The following is a 26,523-nucleotide window of genomic DNA, read 5'->3' as shown; positions in this document are numbered from 1 at the left end:
GTCGCGCAGTCTAAGGCACTGCATTTAGGTTGCAGTCTCCCCTGGAGGGGTGGGTTTGAATCCCACTTCTGACACCTGTGCTTCTTCAGTTCTATGGAATTGATAAATGCTGCCCTCAAATCAATTTAAAATGCTCTTGAATTATGATAGGGAATTTATTCCATAGCAATGCTCACTCGATAGTAGTGAGTCCAGAAACATTTCATCTGACTGCAGCTGTATCTGAAGTTTTTTGGTTTCTGGACCATTTTCAGTAAATATCCAGAAAACTACGCTAGAAATGCAGACTCTGCTGGGACCGTTTTAAGATCACTGAGGTGTTCTTCTTCCACCTCAGCTCCTGTGAGAGCTGCAATCCCAGGAACTTGATGTTCTCCACTCTCTCCACTGTGCAGAGGGGAGCATGTTCAGGTCGAGACCTCCGGAAGTCGATGATCATCTCCTTCGTTTTGTCCACGTTGACTAGCAGGTTGTTCTCTCTGCTCAGCCCTCTAGGTGTTTCACTTCATCCCAGTACATTGATTCCTCGTTCTCCCCAATGAGTCTCACCGCTGTGGTTTTGTCGGCAAACTTTATGATCTGGATCTTCTGATGTGTGGCTACACAGTCGTGTGTTAGCAGGGTAAACAACAGTGGACTGAGCACACAGCCTTGAGGAGATCCAGTGTATATTATATTCACTATACATTTGCTGTGGCATTTGTAAACTCGTATTTAGATTTTTAGTGAGCGTTTTACTTAGATTTGTACACAGTTAATCCAAATGTCTTACAACACAGAGAAAAAAAAACAGAACTAGCAATAAGAGTAAACAAACAAAAAAATGCAACAAAGTCCGAAGCAGGCAATAATTAATAGAGTTAAAGTAAAATGTATTTATTTTTTTGTGTTTTTAATTATGCAAAAAATAATTAATTATAGCACTACTTAAAGCTCTTCGCACAGTTTCCAGTCTTGCAGTTCGTCTTGCCAGCAGAGGGAACTAAAAGTTGGAAAGCCCTGCTTTAGAAATAGCTCTTCTTCCTGCCAGACAAACATTTTCCACTCGGTGTCACCAGCTCCCGCTGTGCACACCGACTGATAATCTGCTGTTTACACAGGGAACATAAAAACTCCACAGCCTGTTTATCAGAATGAAACATTCACCTTGTGACACCTGCTGACATTTTAGACACCGTGAACACACAGGTCAAAGATTCACCATTCAGAATTCTGTTTTTAGTGCTCACTTGTATTATTTGTAGAGTTTTTCTGTCTGAACAGACAGCAAAGTCACCACTGACTCTTATGCAGCCAACTGTTATGTCATGGATTTGGGAAGTGGGGTGGGTGAGAGAGAGGGAGAGAGAGGGAGAGAGAGGGAGAGAGAGGGAGAGAGACTATTGCTCAGCTTGTCTACCTTGTTATTCCCGTGCAGCTACAGCATGCATGTCTGCCTATCTGTTGATTTGTGGCTTCGTGTCTGAATGCACGTCACATTTTGATCTGCCTCTCATCTCATCCAGCACCAAACCCAGAGGAAGCAGGTATGCTGGGATGTTGCTTTTCTGTTTTTATTCATATTGCAGAAAGTTTGGGTAAACCCTCAAGTCCTCTAGAAAGAGAGAAATTGAGCTTCAAATCAAGACTGTGATTTGATTCCCTGCCCTTTGCTATTAAAAGCATGCTGTCTGTTAAACTGTCAGTGTTAAAAGGGTCATTGTGGAGCAGATTTTATCTTGTGTAAAACAGAAAAAATGACATGAGGAGCTGATTTTGTCTTATCAGCTGATTTGACATTGAAAGCTAGCCTTTTATAAGTTGTGATACGTGAATTCACTCTGTCCTCATCACACATTAACACAGAAAAAGTGCCCTAAATCACGCTGGTCGTTTGCTTCGCCATGAGTCTGTTATCACTGGCACGGGATCAATGGGAATCCAATTACTCAAGTAGGACAGTAAGTAAAGGTGGATCACAGAGGGTTGTGTGCCGAGGATTTAAAGTGTTTGTGTGGCCAAATGTCTAGTCCAAGGCTGAAATCTGCACAGGCCTTCAGGGCACAAAGCCCAGGAGAGACAGTATGGCAGCGAGTTGACCATAAAGTCTGTGACGTTTGGAGGTGTCTCTCCCAATCTAATCACTCTGGAGGCGTGCAGAGATACAACATTAGGGATTTTACTCATCAAAACTTAGAGGAAACACTACATACAGGACCAGTTTCACAGATCTGAATAAAGGAGACGTGTTCACTGATAATCAAGGCGCCACTGTGTAATGGAAATATTTATTCAAGGCCTAACAAGCCCTTATTGATTATGTCCAGCTGCTGGTTTCAGAGTCAGAAAGTTTTATTGCTCAAAAAGTAACAAGTGGTTGCATAACAGGTAGGAAAGAGGTTTGTTTTCCCCTGTGAGGCAACATAAAAGAAATAGTGTTAAAGTTCTGGACTGTAGCTGCGTGTGAATATGTGTGTTTAAAGCAATGAAGGGGATCTTAAATATGTCTCTCTTTCTGTGGATGCTTCTCCACCCCATAAATCTCAGGTTGCTGAGCCCATATACAAGGAATTTTTCATCTGTATGTTCAAATGTATTAGTTCTGTTGAGATAGCACTGCAATGGAAGCCAGTACATAAAAACAAACATTCAGACAAGTTGGTTTAAAACTTTTTGTTTCTTTGTTTGTATACAATCTGGATCAATAGATTTCAAAGCTTTTTGACGAGTGACAATTCTCAATTGTGTTTTTAGCATTTAAAGGATTTTTTTTTTGGTAGTTTTATATCTTGTCATTGTTCATTTTTAAAAACAAACAGCAGTACTGTAATTCCTACAGATTTGCAGACATGATGAGAAAAATCCCCAAAATGTTCAACAATAATGAGCATTACCTGTCTTTGCTCTACTTTGTAAGCATATTCTGAAGGAGATCCACATCTTTCCTCCCCATAATGAATGTATGCAGCTGCTAATTATCACTAGTCACCTCTCTCTGATTCTTAACTAATGCCAGGTTAAGTGCGAGTGTAACTGATATTCAACCTCACAGAGGCTGTTAAAGGATTTATCCTCGTTAGGAGGCACGTTCTAAAACCAGAGAGAACAGACAGGCCACACGTTGTGAACATGATACAACATTAGACAGTGAGAAGCAAGAGTTGAAAATATCTATTTTGGGATTGGCATGAGGGTGACGTGTTTCATGCAGTCAGAACTGAGACATGGTACAAGAGGGTCACCTTGAAACCAAGAACCACTTTTGAGCTGAATTCAGGCAAACAGCCTTTTACAAAATGATATATAGAACTTAAAAAGGAGTTTTTCAGGGATTCAGCTTTTATGTGGTTGAGAATAAATGGTAATATCTTAGTAGGAATGACACCTGGGCTGTTGGAATTTAAGTGGCCCAGACATAACATTTAACATGTCATTTCCATTTTATGTCCAGACACTTGTCCAATTCTCATGCCATGTGAAATCACTGAAATAGCTTCCACTCCAGGGTGACAGATGGAGACGTATATGGCGCCTAAACATAGTAAGATATGCAGGTCGAGGCTATAGATAGTCACAGCCGCAGCAATACAGAGCAGCCAGTGAGCAACTTTTTCCAATCACTGTCTGGCTGATGTCAATGAGAACAAACACCAGTAAGAATAACTGGTAATGACGGGAGTCTGTGGCCATGTTGCACGTTATCGTTATCACTGAAAAATGATACACTTCTGGTTAAAATGGGAGCAATCTGCATGCTACTTTGGTCTGTTTCCCTCAGTGGCACCATGCAGTGTAGTTTCACTAAGTGTCTTTTCTGATTGTGCCACCAGTGTGAGGCCAAAGGCAGAGATTTAACACATAGTGAAAGAAGTTTAATTTGTAAATGTTCAAATAAAGTCATGACAAAGACTGAGCACTAGTCACAGGACTCAAACTGAGACATGAGGCATGAGTCTGGTGTGAGACTGCATCCCTAGTAGCAGCTCTGTGATTCTACACACCACTGCTTTGAACTAAAATAGTTCAGCTTGCAACATGATGCTGAAAAGGTCTTTTGCCAGGAGCGGGATTTGAACCCAAGCCTCCATGTATAAAGTGTGTAGTGGTTCCATGGTGTAATGGTTAGCACTCTGGACTCTGAATCCAGTGATCTGAGTTCAAATCTCAGTGGGACCTGACTTTAGGAGAAAGTATGCACACTGCCACTTCTGTTATCAAAATGAGGCATTTCTATGCAGAAACCAAGTGATGTTGTGCAGCAGCCAGTACCCACAAACACGAGGAATCCCATTGCAAACAGGCTCTGTGACTTAGGATAGGGATGTTTCCATGCTGATATTTCTTGATTTGTTTTTCAGACAAACTGCAGAAATATCTTCAGTGATTTAAATGTGTCTTTGCTAAAAACAGTTGATGTTCAGTCCTTCAACTGCACGAGTGTGATTTCATAACACTGTCATTGACATCAGCAACACCAGTTCACCACACTCAAAGAGATCATAGTGTGTCTAAGTCCTGCTTTATTTACGGACAATAGAGATATGCATCAGTATTTTGGAAAGATGACTCTCTCCAGTAAACTACCACAGAGGTATGCGTGTGCAGAAATTCGGAGACTCACAAAGGACAGCACTTACCCAGTTCTTTCCCAATATCAAGTTTCCACATGTAGAGACAGAAGCTGGAACCGAAAAAGCACAGCTGTCAGAAGTAGGATTTGAACCCACACCTCCAGGGGAGACTGCGACCTGAATGCCTCACCTTAGACCGCTCGGCCATCCCAACTGTGACCATACACCTGCCAGCTCAAAAACACTCTCGACACATATTGAAAGGACGCAAACACTCAATGTCAGCATGCTGTTGATGTTAGCAGGTATGATATTTGGATGTTTACTATCCAGCTTAATTAGTACTAAACCACTGACTACAGATAAAGATGAACAAAACCTACATGAAGTCACCCATAGCTTTCCTGAAAAGCACTTTTAAAGTTCAGTGTGGTAGCTCTAGGTGTCACCATAAGTGACTAGAATTCAAAAATCAATAAAGAGGTGAAGCAAATGTCTCTGGGCCATGGACTTTCATGCGACAACCTGTCATTCAAAGCAGCCACTCTCTTAATTGTGCATAACTTTACGCCTTAATACAATTTTCAATAGGTGAGCTATTTAAAAAAAATTCTCCTTAGAGTTGCCATTAATGAGGAAATGTAACTGTAGAAAGAAAAATCGTTTTGTATCAGGATTGAAAAATGTTGTAAAATTGAACATTTTAACATGAGGGTCTATGGGGAATTGACTCACTTTTAAAACCAGCTTCTAGTGGTCATTTATGGAACTGCATGTTATGTCACCTCTGCATTATTTTTCCTCCCTAGAAGTGAGAAGCCCCTGACTGCAGCCCGCAGATCGGGGCGTGGCTCAACGTGGGCGGAGTTAAACGTTGAGCTCCGCCCACCTTGAGCTAAACGTGGGCGGAGTTAAACGTTGAGCTCCGCCCACATTGAGCTTGACTCATTTATTGTCACCATCTGGTGGCGGAGACTAAATAGCACATTCACAAACGTCAATACAGTTTCTAAATGCTGGCCTAGAAACCGAGCATCTTATGTGATTTACTGTCATGATTAATTTTATATCAGCATTACTATTTATATCAGGATCAGGTCTAGAGCCAAAAAGTAGTTCTTTGGGAAAACATTTTTCTTGTAGTATCAAATCCCACAAATACAACATATACAACCCCTGGCAAAAATTATGGAATCACCAGTCTGGGAGGACTTTCGTTCAGTTGTTTAATTTTTTTTTTAGAAAAAAAGCAGATAACAAACATGACAAAAAACTAAAGTCATTTTAATTTGCAACTTTCTGGCTGTAAGAAACACTAAAAGATATCAAGAGGAAAAATTGTGGTAGTCAGTAACAATCACTTTTTTAGACCAAGAGTGACTGGAAGTTGTTGCTGCAGCACACCAGTTTGCTGATTTCCAACCAAACCAGCTTGTTGCTCATGCAGACTGTGGATTTGGTTGTTGCTGCTGGGCCAAATAAACTTGGTTTTGATGCTGCTGCTGCAATTTTTCTCGTCCCACGTCAGTTTGATGATCATTTGCAGAACCAATCTGGGATATCTCCAACAATTCGTGATGATTGACCCTCTTTGAAAAGTCTGATAATCCTCCCCTTTGTTTCAGCTGACATCTCTCATGTAGGAGTCATGATTCATGTCAAGCCACTTGGTGCAACAGCTCTCCAAGGTGTGATCACTCCTTTTAAACTGCAGACTAACGAGCAGATTTAATCTGATATAGGAGCTAGTTTTGGGAATGAGAATTTATGGGGTGATTCCATCATTTTTTCCTCAGAATTGATTCCATAATTTTATCCCTGTGCTTGGTCTAAAAAAGTAATTGTTACTGACTACTACAACTTTTCCTCTTGATATCTTTTAGTGTTTCTTACAGCCAGAAAGTTGCAAAATAAAATGACTTTAGTTTTTTGTCATGTTTGTGATCTGCTTTTTTACTACAAATTAAAACAACTGAACGAGCGTCCTCCCAGACTGGTGATTCCATCATTTTTGCCAGGAGTTGTAATACTATAGCCGACAACTTTTTACTTGGGTTCAACTCTCTTTAACTCAAACCCTGTCTAACTAGGGCTAGCTGGACTGAAATAGTGAAGTGAAATTTGTGATATACAGCATACATAGACACATTTGGATTTTTTTGTACACTGAATTATATCAGCTACATTAAGGAGATCAGAGACAGCAGCAATGTCTGTGCCACTGATACCTGAACATGGTTATTCCTGGCTGATAACACAGATTTCCTAAACTTTGCACTAACGACTTTCTTAAAGTGTCACTAATCCACTCAAGGATATAAGACTGAACTGACAGTCAATGTTACATGTCTTTCCTCAAATCAAAGAGGGCTCTTAGCTTGGCCTTCATTCTACATAACTGAAACAAAAACATCATCTCTGATCTCTGTATAGAGACTTTCTGTATATGATTATGCCAGACATAATATATCAGAGTCTGTACAACTCACAAACCATGTACATTTGTAGGGGTCAGATGTAATGAATTAAGCTTCAGCACCGTTGAACACAACTTTATTCTTTTCTGTCAAAAGCACAAAACACCTTCATGTTTCTCCTGTCAATGATTTCTTGACAGAATGTCTCATAGTCTTCCTGCAGACTAAAAAGAAAAAGGAACGGTTCTCTGAGATCAGCGGTCTCCTCTTCTTCCTGGCCATCACAGACACACAGGAGTTCCCTGCCCTCACGCGTTGCTCCTTGGCCATGGTAACAACTTGGGGAAGGGAAATTTTTCCCTTGAAAGTTCTGGTCCCACACCACCGGGCTGCTGCCATTGCATCCCTGATCAAAGGATTCTCCTAAACAAAAATAAAGAAAACAGTTATTTAAGTAAAGGCTCGGAGATTGCAGAAAACACTGAAATTAGACTACCCATCTCAGGCAATATACCCCGTTTCCTGTTCCCAGTCCTGTTCTCAGCCTCATCTAGAAAGGAAACAGATTGTGGTGTCTACAGGCACAATGACAATGCAAGATTTAAGTGGTTGATTTTAAGTACACAGAGAAATAATGACTGCTCTGTGACATCGAACCTCAACAACCTTGATGGATATGTGTGAGACAATGCTGGCTGGAACAATACCTGATGCTTCAGTGGCAGATTCTGAAAGCCTAAACATTTTCAGGGGGACTTCAGCCACATACTGAAATAAGTGGCGGGGATCAGTCTTCGAGCAATAGTTTCACTATATACCAATTTATCACATGACCTCTCACCTGTAGTTTTTTCTGCTCTTGTTGCCTTTTTCTTTGCTGCAATCTCTCTTCTTCAGATCTTGGTGATTTAATGACAACAAACATTCACAATGAAAACATTCATGCAGGTCAGATGACAGTGAATACAGTAAAACGTGATTTAAAAGAATCTGGTTTAAAAGTGTGATACTGAGGGCGCTTACAGCATGGGGAAGTTCTGCAGGAGAACAAGACACCACCATCTTCTAATCTGCAGCATGTTTTCCTGTGAAGAAGGAAATGCAGAAGATTAAAATATGTTTCCAAAAATAATACCTTCATCGCTACAGTCAAGCATAACGTGTCACAATTTGCACAAAACCTCACTGAAATCACAACTGGCCCCCATTACAATGTACAGAGATACTGGTTAATATAATGTCATGCACATTCTGTCAGGATACAGTTTTTCAATACAAAGAGTGTGTTTTAAATGCAGAAAAAACATTTTATAGAGGTCATCGATATAACATACTGAGTAGTTCTTACCATCAAAACAAACATGCCACAGTTGGTGGAGCATCTTTGCAGTGTTTTAATAAAAGAATGGCAAGGAAATAGCAAATGTTAGCAAATGCAATGTAGTAATGTCTCACCTGAACATCATTCACACCAAGCTGCCTCCAAGGGTCAGGAGATGTGAGCAATGTGCCTGGTCAAAGAGTAAATAAAAGTACAATAAACCATTTTAAAGCAACACTTGGAACAAAGTTGGAAGAGGCTGGAACTTCAAATCAAACGTTTTTGTAATGGGCTTGAACAAACAAAACATATGGTTCTGTTTCCATCTGCGTAGAATAATGTAAAAATAAATAAGAATAATGTAACAATTACTTCTATCCCTCACAAACACTCACTTTTGTTGTTTGTTTTTGTTTGTTTGGAACATTTTAATGCATTCAAATAAAAACAGAAGCATTTATTAAACAAACAAAGGACAAGTGGTTTAAAACAGAACTACCACTGTCCAGGGAGGATCTTGGAAGGTGTCCTAAAAACCTGACTCGATGGACTCTACTCTCATCTCTCCAGCCGCTGCCACAGAGGGGATCTAGAAAGAAAATCTCTCTAGCCTGTGGCCTCAGTATCTGTTAAATGTGTTCAAATATAACCAAACACATAAAGTTATGGAATGTTACAGAAATACTAACAAAGCTGCCATGCATTTAATATACCAAAAAATGTAAATCAGCAATGAGCAACTTTGTTGTGTAAGGTCATAATAGAGGACAATATAAATGTATTTACAGAGTATCCAGTGTCCAGGTACAAATAGGAAGCAGAACCCACTGGAGACTGGCTGCATTGTCCTGTAAAAAGATATCAATAACTGAATATGAAATGCTCAAACTCCACTACAAAAGCAAAACTTTTTAACAAATTACTGGCAGGTGATCCATGGGGTTTGTGGATGATGGTGGAAACCATGTGGCAATGACGCGGCTGTTTGCAGCAAACACGTGCTCTATTCTCTGTAACAGAGATAGATAATTGAACTATACTATCCAATCCATTTGAATTAATAGTTTTGTAAACCTTTCATTTTAGCTGAAACTCTTCGATCACACATCACACCTGACACTTTTCTCCAGCCGTTCCAGCCTGCCTGTACACGCTTCTTCACCTCTTTTCCACACTCTCCATTGCTCTGGACTGTTGACCCTAAGTACTTAAAATCCTCCACCTTCTTGATCTCTTCTCCCTGTAACCTCACTCTTCCACTTGGGTCCCTCTCATTCACACACAGATACTCCGTCTTGCTGCGGCTAACCTTCATTCCTCTCCTTTCCAGGGCAAACCTCCACGCCTCTGGCTTCTCCTCCAATTCCAGTAGATTATTCTGAATATTTTGAATCAGTCTAATTCTAAAAGGAATGGCATCGTTTAAATGTTTTGTTAAACGTCACTTTTCTAATGGGCTTGCTACTTAGCACGTGACAAAATAAATAAGTTTGACGTAAGTCTGAAACTAATGCAAGGAGATAATGCAACTGGAGATAAAATAATATCACTTCCTTCCTTGTCTGTCACAAAATAGCAAAACAGCAACATTTAAACAAAAGATAAACGTGCTTACCTCCATTTTGGAAACTTCTTCTTCTTCTCTAATACATTCTTCTTCTTCTTCAACGGTTCAACTGCGCTATGCGGGCGGAGTTAAACGTTTAACTCCGCCCACGTTTAGTTCAAGGTGGGCGGAGCTCAACGTTTAACTCCGCCCACGTTGAGGCACGCCCCGATCTGCGGGCTGCAGTCAGGTGCTAGAAGTTGCTGCTTGCACTAAAAGTAAAGTACAGTTGAAGCCGATTGCCCCAAATGCGTATAATCATGTTATGTGATTGAAAAGAGTGAATGCAGTAACTCACCTCAGCACTTCAAACTACTTGGGGCTTAAACTGAGATTAATTTTGCTAATATGAAATGAACGAGTCCTCAACATTCTGCATGGTAGTGAAACTTGTGTTCAGTTTCATAACTGTTTTTTGTCTTTAAAAATCAAGGACAGTAGGTTATTGTATGTCTGACATTAGTTGTTATTATTAACTAAAGTTAGCTAATATTACAACTTATTTACAGCTCAAAAGACACTTCGGACTTATGTGTTGGAGCTTGATTCATGACGAATTCTGCATAATTCCTTAAATACAATATGAATACGATACAGTCTGTTACTGCATTCAAAACTGTACTCAAGTTAAAGTACATTACTATTACTTGCAGAAAAACACTCATAAAGACAGGACCCTGTAGTTGTTCTACTATTATAGTCCTAGATTATTAAGTTAGATGCAATTTGTTTGTTGTTTGGCTCCTTTAATGATAACACTGATGCATCATATTTTATTAGGTGATGTGATTTTTGTGTGCGTATAAAATCTTAATCTGTAGAGCAACTGAATACTATAGCCGTCAAAAAAATATTTTGCAGTGCAAATATTGGAATAAAAGTATATTTGCCTTACAAATGAAGCAGAGCAGGCAACAATACGTAAAATGACAATGCTCAAAATAATATTATAGATACTTATTAGTGCAGAGTAAATGCACTCATTTGCCTTCCACCACTTCAGGACTTTAGAGCTAGTCCTGATACCTGCATTGACTTTTCCCCACCTCTGATCTTGTGTCTCTGCAGCAGCCAGCCTTCATTCTGGCAGGAAAGGCCCCAGTCGAGTCCAGCAGGGGGGATGGAGGAGGCGGGGAGGCCGGATCCCTCAGCCCCAGCCCTGCCGCTCTGCCTCTGACCCAGGCTGAGAGCCCCGGTCCCTGGCAGAGCGAGAGCCTGCTGGCAGAGTCCTGGTCCACGATGGGGGACGTGGACCCCGAGGACACCAAGAGCCTCGATAGCAGCGATGGGGCGGTTCTGGCCGGAGAGGAGAACCACTCCTCCAACTCCGACATGGTTCACCTGGAGCGAGAGGAGGCCGAGATGCTCGAGGAGGCGGAGAAGGAGGCCACAGGGGAGGAGAGGGGGAGGAGAACAGAGGAAGAGGAGGAAGACGAAGAGGAGCTGCAGACGAGTGTGTTGAGCGTGTTGGGTGGGGAGAGGGAGCTGGTGGAGCTCAGAGAGGAGGAGCAGGACCTCCAGGCTCCAGAAACTGAGGAGCTCCTGGTGTCAGCTGAGGAGCCTCATGTGGAGAGGGAGCCGGCAGAGTTCAGGCACGTGGTTCCTCCGATGGCTTTGCCTCCTCTCCCCATCGTCAGGCTCGACCCTCCCTCCACTACGTCCACCCCGGTCCCTTCAACCACAACGTCTGAAGTAGAGGAGCTTTATTCCACTCAGGGCCTCCACCCTCCTTCTATCCTCGCTCCCATAGCAGCAGAACCTCCAGCAGCGAGTCCGGAGCAACTAAAATTCTCACAGGTTCCCCTCTCCGATGTAGACGAACATTCAGTTAAAGAGTCTGAGGCGGCACCAGAGAAGCAGAAGACCAAACCTCTGAGCTCCACCGAGCTGCTGTGTGGAGGCGCTGCTTTGGTAGCTGTTGTGGGAGTCGTGGCATACGGAGCTGTGGCCTACTGTAGAAAATAGAAAGCCTTTCTTTGAATCCCCAGACAAGCTTTCAGAACAGGTCTTTTCTGCTTTTAAATCTATTCCACTTATATATTCAAATATTCCACTTCACTCTCTGAATTCTGGATCTGACACTCTTTCCATGGCAGTTTCTCTTAGATGCATTAATTCGATTTTTTTTAATTCGCTTCGTGCTACCTCAGCTCACAGCAGAGCCCATGGCCTTTGTTTTTGTGTTTCATCTCTGAGGTAATTTAGCCAGTGAAATGTAAACCTGAAATGTAAAAATCACTTACGGTACCATTTCAAAAAAAACAAAAAAGAAAAAGAAAATCCTGATACTTGAATTCTTCTATTTCTTTGTGTGTGAGTGTGTCTCTCTTTTCTTCACCACAGAACATGAAAAATGAAATTAGATCCCAGTTCCTCTTCTTGTGATATGTCACGCTTACCTTTTCCAAGCAACTATTAGCATATTTAACCACATCAAGCTTCCACTGGTGCACTTTGGGTTTTGTTTCACAAATATTGGCCACAGAAATTATGTTTCAGTGATTTTTTTTAGCTGTTTTGTATTTTATTGCCTCATCAGTGACTGAAACAAGGAAACCCCACTACTGGAGACCCGGTGTTGTTTAAAAGCAGGGTTGTTTTTGCTCAAACTCTAGGTGTGTAAGCCCTCACCTCTGACCACTCAGGACAGCAACAAACTTCGACACAAAAAAGTAAATATTTCTGCTTTTCAGAGGTTTACACTGAGCTGCATGGTAAATATGAAGAAAACCGACTGTTCTCTTCAGGGCAAGAGTTTGGATGATTTGCGTTTCCTGCCCCATACTGCCGTCTGTTGGTCAGACAGCATTATGACATGAAACCAATGTCAGCCTATTATGGTTGTTTTAACTCTCCTGTTGTCCTCATTTACGGGCACCAAAAAATATAGTTTCCTTGTCTGAAAAAAATCCAAAAATTCAGCAAAAAAGTTCCTCAAATTTCTGAAAATTTGCAAAACCTTCAAAAAGAAAATTTCAATAATTCCTTAAAAATTTTCATTAAAAGTTTTATTTTTAAAAAAAAAAAAATCGCCCAAATTTGGCAAGAAAATTCTTGTAAATATTTTTTTAAATGAGTAAAAACCTTCTTAAAAAAAATCCTAAATCTTCCAAAAGAAAATCCTAAAAATATCTAAAGTGATTATATATATACTGTATCAGTGAAACGTCTAACATTTTCTTTAAGAAGATTCACATAAAAATCAACCAAAATCCAGTGAATGTCACTGGGTTTTGGTTGATTATGTGAATCTTCTTAAGAAACATTTTTAATATTTCTTTTTTCCACCAAGAAATGATTAAAGATTTTCCAAAAATGTTTCACTGTGAAAATATATTTTTTTCCCCACATTTTCAAACTTTAAAATGGGTCGATTTTGACCTGCAGGATGACACAAGGGTTAACCAAATGGAGTCAGCACTCATCAGAAGCTTGATATTTTAATTACACCTCCATGAAACAACAGATAAATCCCTCATGATGACCAGAAATACATCTAATCAATCAATTAAATCACTTGTGCTTACATAGGTAGGTTGTACTAAGTTTAAAATGTAACGTAAAATGTAAAAATCAACAGTGTAACAGTGAACCACTGAGGGACAGTATCTAAACCAGCTATATCCTTCAGTTTTTTTCCAGTGCTATCACCCGGGACAGACCATAATCTCATAGATAATGATTATAACTCTGCGGTTGCAGCGTTCAGTCTAATAGACTAAATGTACACGAGTGGCTTTGACACTTCTTGATTTTCATCGAGTGCCCGTAAATAAAGAAGAACAATGGGGTTGACTGTGCTGCGGTTAACCTGCCGCTCCCACACTGGTGCCAACATGCACGCAGCTATTGAATTTAAAGGGGAAGGAAAGTTCTTCTTTGTTTGCAGAGATATAGCTGCTGCTCCGCCTGAACACAGTGCACCGCATTCACAGATAAACACTAATCTCACTCTGCCTTTGTGTTTTTCCTCAGCAACCCTGATCCCACTCAAAAAAACATATCTAACCGCATATTAAACCTGGTTTTACTGTCACCCTCAACATTTTAATAGACAGATAACAACACCATAACAAATAAATGGGGATGTGGTGTGTCCTACATAAAATTACAATGTGTTCAAGTATGTGAAAAGTAGTTTACACTGGTGAATAAAAGGTTTTAGGCAATATATGTAGCACATTACAGACTCAAAGTCTGATATACATTTTCAATAATGTGGTGAGTTGTAGCACTATTTCTGCTTATATACAGCAGAAAAGACAGAACAGAAGCAAACACAAGATAATAGATCATATCAGAGTAGTCAGGTTAAATCAGTTCCTTAATAATTATGGACATTAACCAGACGAGTCAACATACAGGGTTGTTCAGAAATAATGAACCGATTTCATTACGCAATATTTTAATAAGGAGAAGCAATAGAAAACTCCAGCCAAGTCACAAGTATACCATTCACAATCAACTTTTATTTGATCTTTAAGGTCATCAAATGACATCGAATAACAACAGTGATCAAATCAGTGGATCGTGATATGCTGATACACATCTGGTAGGAATTCTCTTATATTGCATTGATGTCTGTGCTACAGGTGGTAGCCTCATTGAACACTTGTAAGATAGGAAATGAAAGCTGATTGTCAGTAGAATACTTGTGACTTAGCTGGAGTTTTCTATTGCTTTCCCTTATTAAAATATTGTGTAATGAAATCAGTTCATTCTTTTTGAAGAACCCTGTTAAGTCTATAAAATCTATAGCATTATTCGTATGGAGGCAAATATGACTAATTTAAAACTAAGGTTAGCACAAAAATTATGACCATGCAAATTTGTACATGAAAACCCAACTTGTTTTATTTTCATGGTCAAAGTTAGATCATGGAAATTTACTGGGTACACTGGGTTGTAGGAGTTCACAGTCACACAGTTATACAGTGGTTTGAAATCATAAAGAGCAATTAATCATAACATTTTTATAATTTTAGAACAGAGGAAACTCAGAAATATGCTCGGTGCACTATGACAATCACAATGCCATAAATCTTAAAAAGACAAAAAAATAAGATTTGAATTTGTTTGATTATTAATTTTACAAAGATTCAGAAAACATGTACTCAACATGTTAAGCAATTTTCCAAGCGCACACATTTTGCCAATACTAGAAACTTTACTGCTTAGATTTTTGCAACCTCTACAAGCTCTGTTTTTTCACATGCTACACATAAATTTAGCAAAGATGTGTAGCAGAAATAGCCTCACATGTGGAAATATAATTATAGGTAATAAAATTGTGTAGCCTAATGGGGCCACATCAAAATTCCATTCAAGAATATTTCAGATTCAGTAATCATTAATTCATCAAATCTGCTTTTATTGATCATTCTCAAAATTGAAAATTGCAAACAATAAACAACAATGACATAACAACCACTGACAGTGAATAAACAAAATGAATAAATGCAGATAAACAAACTAATGAACTCTGATCGTCACTGGATGACTTTAGAATCACTCTGGAATTGGAAAACCATTTGTAATTTGTAAATTCACTCATTTAGCAGAAGGAAAGTGATACTTGTGTAGCCTTTGTAGCAGTGAAAGGGAAGCCACTGCAGGATGTGGAGCTGTGATGATCAAGGAGACACTTTGGCAGGTTTGTGTTGCAAAAGTGTGCCGAAGAAAAAAGACTAAGAGCCAAAGCTCATAGTTATGCAGAAAATATTCATGCTGTTGTAGTGTTTAAAGTTAACTAAAGGAGTCCAATTTTAAGTAAAACATAAGAAAACAAACCACTAGTTTAAAGCTACGCCATTCATTTCTGTAAAGCCATCACAAAAGAACCCAGTTTGAAGCCTTTGTTTAAATTAAGACATCATGAAAGAGAGCCCTTCCAGTGACTTTCTTTTATTGAGAAAGTTTTGGAACCAAATTCAAATCGGCATCTAACCAATCATGGATGTGTTCCTCCCAAGGGGTGGTCTTGAGCTCCACTGTCCAGGAGAGGTCAGAGGCCAAATATCTTTATAGCTTACTTTTAGGGGTACCTGGGTAGCTCAACAGGATGAGTTGGTGACCTATAAACAGGAGCTATAGTCCCTAATGCAGCGGCCCGGGTTGGAGTCTGACCTATGACCATTTGCTGCACATCTTTCCCCAACTCTTCCCCTCATATTTCCTGTTTCTCTCCATTGTCCTCTATTTAAAAAAAACACCCCCAAAAAACTTACTTTTAGTTTATTTCTTAAACATACACAACCAAAGATCTAAAATCTCACTAAACATGATAAGAATGACACCAAACATAATGTTTATCGCGTTGTTCCTGGGATAATAATAAAAGGTGTAAACATGAGAATAAACTTACAAAATTATAGATTAGGCTACATGGAAGTAAACTTATAACATAGCTAAAAATACAAACATATGCATTCAATAAGAAGAAGAATAAGACCTAAGAAACATATGCAAAGAGTGAAAAGCCTCTCTGCCTTCATGGCTGTGGTCTCTGACAGAAAGAAGAGGGATATATTCGAGTATCATGTGTGTGCTTCTCCACAAACACTTCAGATTCGATGTGTTCTTCTGTACTGGGTCCTGATCATCCTGGTATCAGAGACGGAGTTCAGAGTTGGGATCGTCACTGTGGTGATGCTGCATTTCCCTAATTTTGAGGATTTAAAGCTACTCAGTTCATTGTTGTAAAGAAAGTTATGGGTGTTAGGAGGAGAGAAAGGTCAGGAGGTCACAGTGAAGAACGCAATCTCCTCTAGTCCAGAGGTGTAGTTATTTTCACAGTTGACACTTTATCAACCTTATCAGATTCTGGTGGAGATAAGAGGCATCCTGTTGTCTCCAAAAGAGCCGTGAGATGTCCTTTATTTGAAAATATCTGATCAGCAGATGATCCATTTGGATGTGAGCTCTGAGTTAGCCGTCTTCTGGAATTGCGTTTTACCAAATTTACAGCTTTGGGAAAAGGTCTCTGGATTCTCTGTGTGTTGATCTGGAATGGTCTGCTCCTCAGTCCACTGCAGATGTTTCATCAGGGCTGCACTGTCGCCTCACGGCTTTCTGTGTGGAGCTTGCATGTTCTGTCTGAGTCAGCGTGGGTTTCTCCGGGTACTCCGGTTTCCTCCAGTGCAAAAACATTCTAAGGTTAATTGGTGATTCTAAATTGTCTGTAGGTGTGAATGTGAGTGTGATTGTTTGTCTGTATATGTAGCCCTGTGACAGACTGGTGACCTGTCCAGGGTGTCCTCTGCTGGGCTAAACCACCGCGATTCTACAGAGGATTAAGCAGTGTATAGATGATGTATAGATAGATGTTTCACCATGTTGAATGTATCTTTCAACAATTTGCTCAAAGCTTGCTCGTCCTCACACCTTTTTTTTAGCCATGCCATGTTGCTCAAACATGTTTCTCATAAGTCCTTCTGTTTTGTATCTGCAGTTCAGCCTAAAGGTCGCTGAATTTTTCTTAAGTGATGTTTATTTTTGGAAACTTGCTGAATAAAACATATCAAATAAAGTGATTTTGATAAAATATCACAATTGCGAATTTAGATTTGGTTCATTTTCCGGATAGAACCATACATTGCAGTCCAATTGAAACATGATTCTGTCTCTTTTTACAGTTTCTAGCTCTGATCATTTGTGTAATTCTGATGATTTTTTTTAAAAAAAACATGCTTTTCAAAACTGCCAACCAGTTATGAGGTTTGGAGGGCTAATGGTCCACCAGACATATAACACATAATCTTCTGGGGAATATAAATGTGTATAATTTTAAACCTCAGAGGGAGCTGTTTGTGGCTAAAAATCATCAAAGTCATAAATTTAATAGAAGAGCCGAGAGTAGAATGAAAAGTATCAGAGAAAATAGTATGAATTTGAAAGTGCAACAATCACCCTGTTGCAAATAACTACGGTAAGGGATTTCTTTGGATCAGCTAGTGATAAAGAGCAAACATGAGGAATGCTAAAGAACATAACACAACAAATAAAAAACAGCAGCTTGTCCCACACACAGCAGCAGCAGCACACAGCTGTCAGGCCTCAGCTGCAGCCCGACAGGTTGTGGTCTTTAATTTATGGAATGGAAACAGGGAAAGCCGGAGTGGGAGAGAGGACGAGGTTTGTGGTTCTGTGTTTTTATCAGCCTGCTGCACAGGCAGGAAACACACACACATGAACCACACACTCGCATGCACATTTGCATGCTCGCACACAAAAACACACACACAATTTACTGCCACAAGGTGTTTTTCTTTACTGGTGGAAAAACAAGAAAAAGTTTTGTGACAATGATACAAATCACATCCCATCACCATGAGCCACCTGAGTGAAGATGTTGCCTGATAGTGTGACGCTATAATCTGTGCATCTCCTTGCTTTGTTTCCATCATGTTTCAGGCCTGACTGCCATCACACTCTAACCGAGCTGAAAGGGGAACTTCGGGAGCAGGTCGGTTGATATTTAAAACTGCACGCTTGAGATAAATGAACTTCTCAAAAAAGCCTGTGTTTATTTGAACAGGAGGGTTGGCTTTGTGGGGAAAGAAGACAGAGGCTGGCTGTGACCGTGATCCCCACTTTATTAACCATTAACCTTTACAGTCACATCGATCTGCAGCTCTGTTTACAGCCTTCTGGTCAAATGGGGGTTTAAGTGGCCACAACTTTATTTTTGCCTGTCTGCGGTGAGGCCTTATATACATACCTTTATTAGCTTTAATTATGACCACAAAAAAGCTTAAGTGTAGGTGCAAACAACAAAATTAAACAGCAGCTTAACTTCCTTTAAAACATGTAATGGACAAAAAAAGATGTAAGAAACGTCGCCATTTTTCTTCAGCAATTATTGGTGTTACAAAGAATTTTAAAAATATAGAGGACAGGAACAAATACCTGAAATGTTACTTTTAGTTTTAATGGAATATTTTTAGTTAATTTTCTGGAGCACAGTTAGCACATTTTCTGGAGTGTGATGCCAGAATTTCAGAATAAAACACGCATGTTATAACATTTACTAATATGCAATAACAACTTATTTAATAGCAAAGAATGAACACATAACTGATGTTAATTGATGCTAAAGTGCACCCTATAGTTAAAGTGGAATATAAATAAATACTCTTCCAATTAAACTGTCCCATAAAACTCATTAATATCCCAATATATCATCATATCTCTTTATGCAAATATTCATTTATTTATTTTTACTTTGAAGACTGCAATGGAGTTTTTCCTGCTGTCATTCAGGCTCAAATTTAAATTTCCAGAAAGCTTCATAACTGTGTATGTTAGATACATATCTCACCCAGTATGCAAATCTCAGTTTGTTAGGCTGAGGGTGGTAATGGTGGTATTCCTCCATCAAGTGTGCAATAAAGAGGTTTTTGTATTTCGCAGATTGTGATCTTCACTTTGCAAGAGAGCGAGTGATGGCTATCTGATCTGCTCTTCCAAAAAAGAAGAAGTGTACGACACCATTATAATTGACCGGCCTCTCTGCTTATTCATGTGGCTGAGCTGTGAACAGGTATTGGAGGTCTGCAACACATATATACCTGTCCAGACTGTACACCTGCACCAGTGTCGCAGTGCTCAACTATTAGGACAGAAATGGCCACGACTGAGGGAAGCACTCAGACGTTCAAGATGGTGAGTTGTGGGGACAGAACACGTGTTTTTAGATATAATTTTAAACTTTCATGCTTTAAATTTTTACTTGTTCAAAGGAAATATATCCTTGAAATACTTTTTTGTGTGTGTATTCTAGACATCCCTGGACAGCGACATCAACCAGCACTTTCAGGATGCAATCGATGTGATTCAACAGCATTCAAACAATTCGTACTATGATTCAGGTAAATATTTTGCATATATTTTATTCTATTTAGACTTTTCAGTTTGGGTATTTTTGATTTAATGAGGCAGTTTATTTGGGTAGTGTGATATTTAATGTGTACATGTTTGAATTTCTCCTATTTTACTTTCCAGATTACACATATTATGAGACTCTGGGTACTCAGCAGACGTCTCTGCAGTGCCAGATCTCCTGCTGTCTCGTTACGCACCAGTCAGATGTCTCAGTTCCTCCTTATGACTGGAATGATACAGCTGTAAGTACTAGAAAGAAAGAGGCAGCATTTGGAAAAAGAAAGGAGAGAATAAAGAATGAAGGGGAGTTCATTTTAAATGTTTGTCTTTCAGCAGGCATCTTGGCCTCAGGTCATGCCTGATGTCTCCTTGAGTCACTCTGTGCAGAATGAATCACCACGTTTCTGCTCCATTTTACCACCACAGAGGAACAACAAAGGTGATCATGTTACGATGTTCTTAAAGTCAACAGTTTTGATGTTTGTTGCTCCATCTAGAACAAGACTAATCTCGATCTCCTCAGGTCGCAAGAAGCTCAGACTGTATGAATACCTCCATGAAGCCCTGAATGACCCCAGCATGGGTGACTCAATCCAGTGGACGGACAGCGGCAGCGGCACCTTCCACTTTGTCTCCAAGAACAAGGAGAAGCTGGCTGAGTGCTGGGGCCAGCGCAAGGGCAACCGCAAGACCATGACCTATCAGAAGATGGCAAGAGCTCTGAGAAACTACAGCCGCACAGGTGAGATCATGAAGGTTCGCCGCAAACTCACCTACCAGTTCAACCCAGACATCCTGCACAGGCTTGGCTCTGCACAGGTGTCGGTCCACCTGCCCTGCCACCCTCCACAGGACGAGGTTCAGCAGCAGAACCCGGCCGAGCAGAACTACTCCACAGCAACAGACTGGCACAGCTGGTACGGACACTACCAGCTACCTGAAGACTACGACCTGGCCTCCAGCTTCACCTCACACACCTCAGCCAAACTCTGAGCTTCCTCACAGAGGGAAGAAATTCTTCAAGCACTAAGAAAATTTCAAAGACTGGAAATTTCTGTGTCCGTCTACAGTGTCTGCATTGTTTTTTAAAAACATAATTCTATTAATGTGAGGAACATATCACTCTCAAACTGTCTGGTTCTGTCTTCAGTCTCTGCATGTCATTTGTTTTTACATCTTATTCTATTAATTAATCAACAAAAGGCAACTCTCTTCAGTCAGAATGTCTCGTTATTTTAGCGTTTTATGTATTACTGTAATTTATTTGTAAATATGAGTGCTTAGATTTTTTTTAAAACTAAAAAGATCAGTTTTGATCATTTTAGAAAACAATATATATTCAATTTTTGCCAGTAATGTCAGAATGTTTTAGTATATTTTCTGTTTAAGGGGTGGACTTCTCCAGCCAGCGCACCTGCGTTTAATAAAGCACAAATTAAGAGTAAAATTTAACTCGGAGAACCAGATCTAAGCATGTTTTCAGAGACTCGCTTATTTCCACAAAATCTGTGGTTCCATATTTAGTCAGTACATGTCAAAACTTTATTAAAAAATAACAGTCTTTGTGAATTTAGAATGTGCACAGATCATTATCGTGCCCATTTTTGTTCCATTCTAGGGAGTATAATTCTTCTAAATACTTCTAAATTTTAAAATACGGACATTATAGTTCTCTAAAAGTCAACAGGATTATAAATGCTTCAATGTGTAATACATTTTGACTGTATTATATGTTTTAATGTATGTTGAACTAAAGAATGAGTTTTTTTTTTTTGTGTGGAATCTCAGCCAGTTCCAAAAGGTCCAGAAATAAAGATTTACTGCAAATCTCAAGCAGAAATGGCAGAATAATACCAAGAACAAGAAGACAACAACATGTATGTCAGTTTAATTTATATGAACTCATAACTTATTTTTATTTCCATTCAAAACAATAATAAATATTATTATATCACAACAGCTTTAATGTAATATTAATTTAAGTTGTCTGTGGCTCCAACCAGTAATAAGCGTTCCTTGAATGACATGTTCATTTTTATTTTTTATCATGTACTTGTTGTGTATATATTAATTTTGTAATAATGTATGTTTGTTATATCTGTCTTGGGCGATCTTTTCTATTAAATTTTGATATATATGCCTAAGTTGTAATATCTTTTTTTTAAATTCTAATTTGTTGAGGAGCTACAGATGCAAAATTAGCTGGAAGCTGTGATCTGGTATGATGTTTCAAATATTTATGTCTGAGCTGTACACCGTTTGTTTAAAATAAATATATCTTTAGAAATCTAAATTTGTTTGTCTTTTATTTTAAATCTGACATCTTATAAATACAACCAAAAAAGAATTCAGTTCTCTCAATATTGCCCCCTGACTGTAAAATACTGCTGCTATTATCAAACAAAAATTTAAAAAAAGGCTACGTTGAAAGATTTTGCAATGTCTCCGCTGCAGTGAAATATTACAACAGGCGCACAAAATATGAAATTAAGACACATCCTGTGAGGAAAAATATGTCAGCAAGTGTGTTTTTCCTGAAAAGAGAGCATTGTGTCGAAGCTGCCTCCAGGCCAGGTCTTATCTGCTGCAGCGGGGAGGATGTGGTCAGTGCTGGTGTTGGGGCTCTGTGGGAAGGTGGTCATTGTTCCTGTGAGCCCAGAGTAGAAAACGTCTGCCGATATGCAGAAAACCTGCTCCAGTAGGGGTATAATAAGAGTCGGGGGCGCTTGAGTGTCTCAAAGTCACTTGTGTGAAATTCTGCCAAACTGCAAGGACTAGAATCAGCCTCATCAGTGATGGTAAAGAGCAGATTAACTGCACTTCCTGAAATATCTCCAAGGCAACAACTTGAAATTTAATTAATTATGTTTATCAGAATTCTTTCCAGGACACTCAGTCTGATTTGGAGGTGATTTTAGAATTCCTCGAGGAGTACTACAGACAAACCGCCGCAGAAAATGGTAAGAAAAATGGCTGCAAGTCTTTCACTCAACTTAAGTGCAGTTTCTAATAAACATTTTTGCTTTTTCTAGTGAACAAGGTGTGCTGGACTGGAGGTGTACCTGTGGATGAAGCATGTGAGCAGTGCTGGACCTGCTGTGAGCCACCTGTATGCACAAACATGTTTGGTCATCTTTTCTTCAGCACTGAGAGAAACATGCAGCCAAGTTTTAAGCTCTGTTCGTTGTGATAATCTGTTGTCGGTCTTCTTTTATTTTCTCCTGCATCAAAGAGCATTAAGCCTGCACTCCAGCCCTTCTTGGCACAGGATGCCTCACCAGGCCTCAGTCAAAACACAACAGCAACATTGTCTGAGCGTGGGCCACTGCCAAACTGTGTATCAACAAGACAATCAACCAAACACCCAGCTACAGCAGCGAGGAGTGGTGAGTTCTCCTTTTTTTGGTCACTGATACTGTTATTGCCCCAGTTGCTAGTAGCCTGAGGGAAACAATACCAAAGAGCAAATAAAAGACCTTCCCTTTACTGTAAAAAAACAACGGAGCTGTGCATGGCTTGGCTTAATAGCTGTTTATACATATCTATCAGATAACCGCAGCGTTTACAGCTTTGTCCTCTCTGCTGTCCATCACTGAAGAGATTTTCTGGGAATCGCTGTAGTTGAGGAAATGATTAACAGTAACCAGTGCTAACTGTGTTGGCCCAGGTGCCACGACTTTCCCTAAACCATCTTTTAAATCCCCTTCACTGAACATGTCACCGCCTGTTTGCAGGAAAAAAGGTGCGACTCTTTCACTTCTTGTTTGAGATGCTGGAGGATCCCAGCATGGCTCACTGCGTGTCCTGGGTGCCAGCGGCCACAGGCGTTTTCCGCTTCTCCTCCAGGAATAAGGACCAGGTGGCGGCACTCTGGGGTCAGAGAAAGGGTAACAAGAGGCCAATGACCTACCAGAAGATGTCCAGGGCACTCAGGAACTATGCCAGGTCCGGAGAGATCTTCAAGGTGAAGAAGAAGCTCACGTATCAGTTCAGTCAGGACACACTGATGTCCCTGCAGTCCCTCAACTGCCACTGAAGGAGATTTGTAAAGCAGATTTTATGTACATATGCTGTTCTTCATCCCAGTTTTTAATGTCTAAAAACATTAACTTTCATTTGCAACTTCCTCAGTTCTTAGTGAGACACATTGCATCCTATTCCTGATTGCTTGTGGTGTAAATATTAACAAAAGAAAAGTATTTTACTGTTGGAGTTTAAAGTATTGCCTTTGTAGAGTTGGTGACTTTGGTATGCAGTTTTTATGGTCAGAGTAATAAACCTTCCAATGACTGCGCTATGGTGTTTCTTGATATCAGCTGTTGCTCACATTTAACCTTCTGAACCCCAAAACTCACCAGCGTGTTTGAAAGGCATCTTATCTTTTATAAAATATAATGGAGTGAAAATGACACCATTCACCAGAGCAGGAAACCATGAAGACAGAAGGAATTGCTGGATATTTAATTTTCAAATGATCCATGAACTAATCACAAGTGATGTGAGGTCTCATCTACAAAAATAACCAAATCTAAACACCGACTTTATTTTAAATGTGTTATTTGAAATGTTTCCAAAAATAAAGTGTTTGCACTAGATCTGTAAAGAAAAATAAGATAAAATCTGTGAACCTTAGCCCAATTTAAAAGTCCTAGCTGAATGAGCTGCTACCAGCAGTGATGTACCAAAAATTCTGAGAATTTTCATTTGAACGGCAGGCTGTAGTTACAAAGAGCAGAAATGAGGTAACAAGGGAGACTAAGAGTGAAATAAAAAAATACTTGATGAATAAAATGAATGTAGTACAGCTGAAAAGGTGAATACAGAAGTGCAAACTTCCAGCGAGTTCTTGGAGAATACATTCAGCATGGTGAAACATCCCTCTAGGGCTAATGCAAAAAGTAAAATATTGATATTTCTGTAGTGTTGGCACACCCTATTGCATTAAAACCAATAGGTTACATACATTATAAATAACTTTTTTATACTGTACAATTCATGTTTGAGATCTCTCTGCTTTTAGCCATGATTGTGTCGTTTCCATAGAGATGTAGGTTTTTATATTGCAGTGAAAAATGAGGTTACAGTGAGTAAAAAGGTGATAGGAGCTAAAATAAACATAGAAAAACTGCTCAGGGTTCGCATGATTAACTGCTACAATTGCTTATAAGATGAGGGGGAAAAAGATACAAGGGAGAATCACTAAAAAAACACACACACACACACACAATGAGCATTTTGTTGGCTCTTGTATGATTAAGAGGTGGTGTCAAGATTAACTTAATGTCCTACTTTATAAACTTTAACTAGTTAAATCTTTGGTTATTCTGGTTTATGGAAGCAGCAACAGTGCAGTCAATGAGCATTTGAACTATAACCCATTTTACGAAACAAACACAGAGGCTGGTTTTCATGTATCATGTTTTGGGACTTTATCAGGCTGGAGATCACTTTCATTCTACAGTACGAAACATATTTTTCAGTATTTTGTTTCTGTCTGCTCTTGTTTTGATTTCTCTCCAGTACATTGCTTTTTGTAATGAAATGATATCTAAAAGAGCTGACTTTTACCTCCAGTTTTATGAAGGTTAAGTTGGACAATTCCTGCACTAACTGTTGGAGAAAAAATAACTCCATTTACATTAAAAAGCTTGGAAGGATTTGTTAAACTCTCACAGGAACAACAGTATGACAACAAGTACATGCCCCTATAGGCATCATTGCTTTGTTGTCTGCGCTCTTATTACAAAGTGGGGAACTATTGCTGCTGCTGCCATTGTTGTTGTGGTATTGATATAATAAAATAGTTTACATGGAATTGGCTCTTCACCCTCATGGTCATTGTTTTTTGTTCTGAACCAACAAGTTTTATGTTTACAGAGTTGAAAAAGGTCACTCATCATATACTTGCAGATTTTGTAGTTACTTAAAAAAGCTAAAATAATCAGCTTTTAAAGGATAGGTTGACGTTTCACATCGTACGTGCACATATCAGTCAGTTTGTGTTTCTTGAAAATTATCCTTTTGTTCAAACTGATGGTCGACAGAATGAATTAAAGTTTGAATAAAGGAGGAACTTTGAATGTATTAATGATTTACCAGTGACATTTTTTGGTGATATTTTCTTCTTAAGATGTTTTCAAAAAATTCAGCTTTGATCTAACCTGACTGTAATAACTAAACTAAAAATATACAGCTAATTGCAGTGACATTTACACTCAAAGTATACAACAGGAATGGGTACACTCCTGTGCAAAATCATTTCTATGTCAAATGCACCACATCTTAATATTTGAAGTAGAGTACTGTCGGTTATAAACAATCAAAAACAACTACTTTTAAAAAAGACTATGGAAATTCAGGCCCCAAAAAAGAACAAAATGCAATGAAAGTAAATACACACATTATCAATGAAAGACAATTCTCTGCATGAACATGGTTATAAATTGACTTGCAAACACAGGAACTTTCCCAGTTTTGGACCTATGAGCTGTGATTATATCTGTATATCTGTATCATGGCTCCACATGTAAAAGAATTAGAAAAATCTAAATGTAAGATTTTGCAAAAAAGGAAACAGGATACAGGGATGTCGATGATCAACAAAATCAACTGGAGACACAGCTGCAGCAGTTATCAGGAGGCACAGATTGAGCCATAATACCACTAATCAGAGCTGCAGTGGTGTGCTCCTGACATGATTCTACAGACAGATGGGAACATACTTCAGACATGGCACAGGGGTTATCA

General features: G+C 39.3%; 2 protein-coding genes, 1 long non-coding RNA gene and 1 other non-coding gene across 4 annotated transcripts; 3 read left to right on the top strand and 1 right to left on the bottom strand.

Annotated features, from left to right (window-relative positions):
- Positions 1-1,375: 1,375 nt before the first annotated feature.
- LOC110967999 (bcl-2-like protein 13) lies at positions 1,376-12,180 on the top strand. The gene is made up of 2 exons (XM_022217794.2): positions 1,376-1,526; positions 10,963-12,180. The coding sequence occupies exon 2, from the start codon at positions 11,134-11,136 to the stop codon at positions 11,857-11,859; it is 726 nt and encodes a 241-aa protein (XP_022073486.1). The 5' UTR covers positions 1,376-1,526; positions 10,963-11,133; the 3' UTR covers positions 11,860-12,180.
- On the top strand, positions 4,084-4,155 carry trnaq-cug (transfer RNA glutamine (anticodon CUG)). The gene has a single exon. It is a non-coding gene; the product is annotated as a tRNA-Gln (tRNA).
- On the bottom strand, positions 7,087-10,376 carry LOC127536229 (uncharacterized). The gene is made up of 6 exons (XR_007945233.1): positions 9,904-10,376; positions 9,075-9,298; positions 8,423-8,478; positions 7,991-8,052; positions 7,809-7,866; positions 7,087-7,735 (listed from the first exon to the last, which is right to left on the bottom strand). It is a non-coding gene; the product is annotated as an uncharacterized LOC127536229 (long non-coding RNA).
- A 3,330-nt stretch (positions 12,181-15,510) lies between the features above and the next one.
- LOC110967860 (transcription factor Spi-C-like) lies at positions 15,511-20,769 on the top strand. The gene is made up of 6 exons (XM_022217595.2): positions 15,511-15,547; positions 19,472-19,557; positions 19,676-19,763; positions 19,897-20,018; positions 20,110-20,215; positions 20,300-20,769. The coding sequence occupies exons 1-6, from the start codon at positions 15,511-15,513 to the stop codon at positions 20,767-20,769; spliced, it is 909 nt and encodes a 302-aa protein (XP_022073287.2).
- The last annotated feature ends 5,754 nt before the right edge of the window (positions 20,770-26,523 follow it).

The sequence above is a fragment of the Acanthochromis polyacanthus genome, chromosome 1 (assembly GCF_021347895.1).
Source record: "Acanthochromis polyacanthus isolate Apoly-LR-REF ecotype Palm Island chromosome 1, KAUST_Apoly_ChrSc, whole genome shotgun sequence".
In the NCBI taxonomy this organism is placed as follows: domain Eukaryota; kingdom Metazoa; phylum Chordata; class Actinopteri; family Pomacentridae; genus Acanthochromis; species Acanthochromis polyacanthus.
The sequence above is the reverse complement of the archived record's forward strand: the minus strand, read 5'-3'. Positions and strand labels throughout refer to the sequence as shown.

Bases quoted from the DNA above. Each gene is read 5' to 3' on its own strand.
- LOC110967999 (XM_022217794.2), top strand. From the start codon at position 11,134: ATGGGGGACGTGGACCCCGAGGACACCAAGAGCCTCGATAGCAGCGAT.
- LOC110967860 (XM_022217595.2), top strand. From the start codon at position 15,511: ATGTGGAGCTGTGATGATCAAGGAGACACTTTGGCAG. The intron at 19,558-19,675 runs GTGAGTTGTGGG...TGTGTATTCTAG, and splicing joins GCACTCAGACGTTCAAGATG to ACATCCCTGGACAGCGACAT. The intron at 19,764-19,896 runs GTAAATATTTTG...TTTACTTTCCAG, and splicing joins CAATTCGTACTATGATTCAG to ATTACACATATTATGAGACT.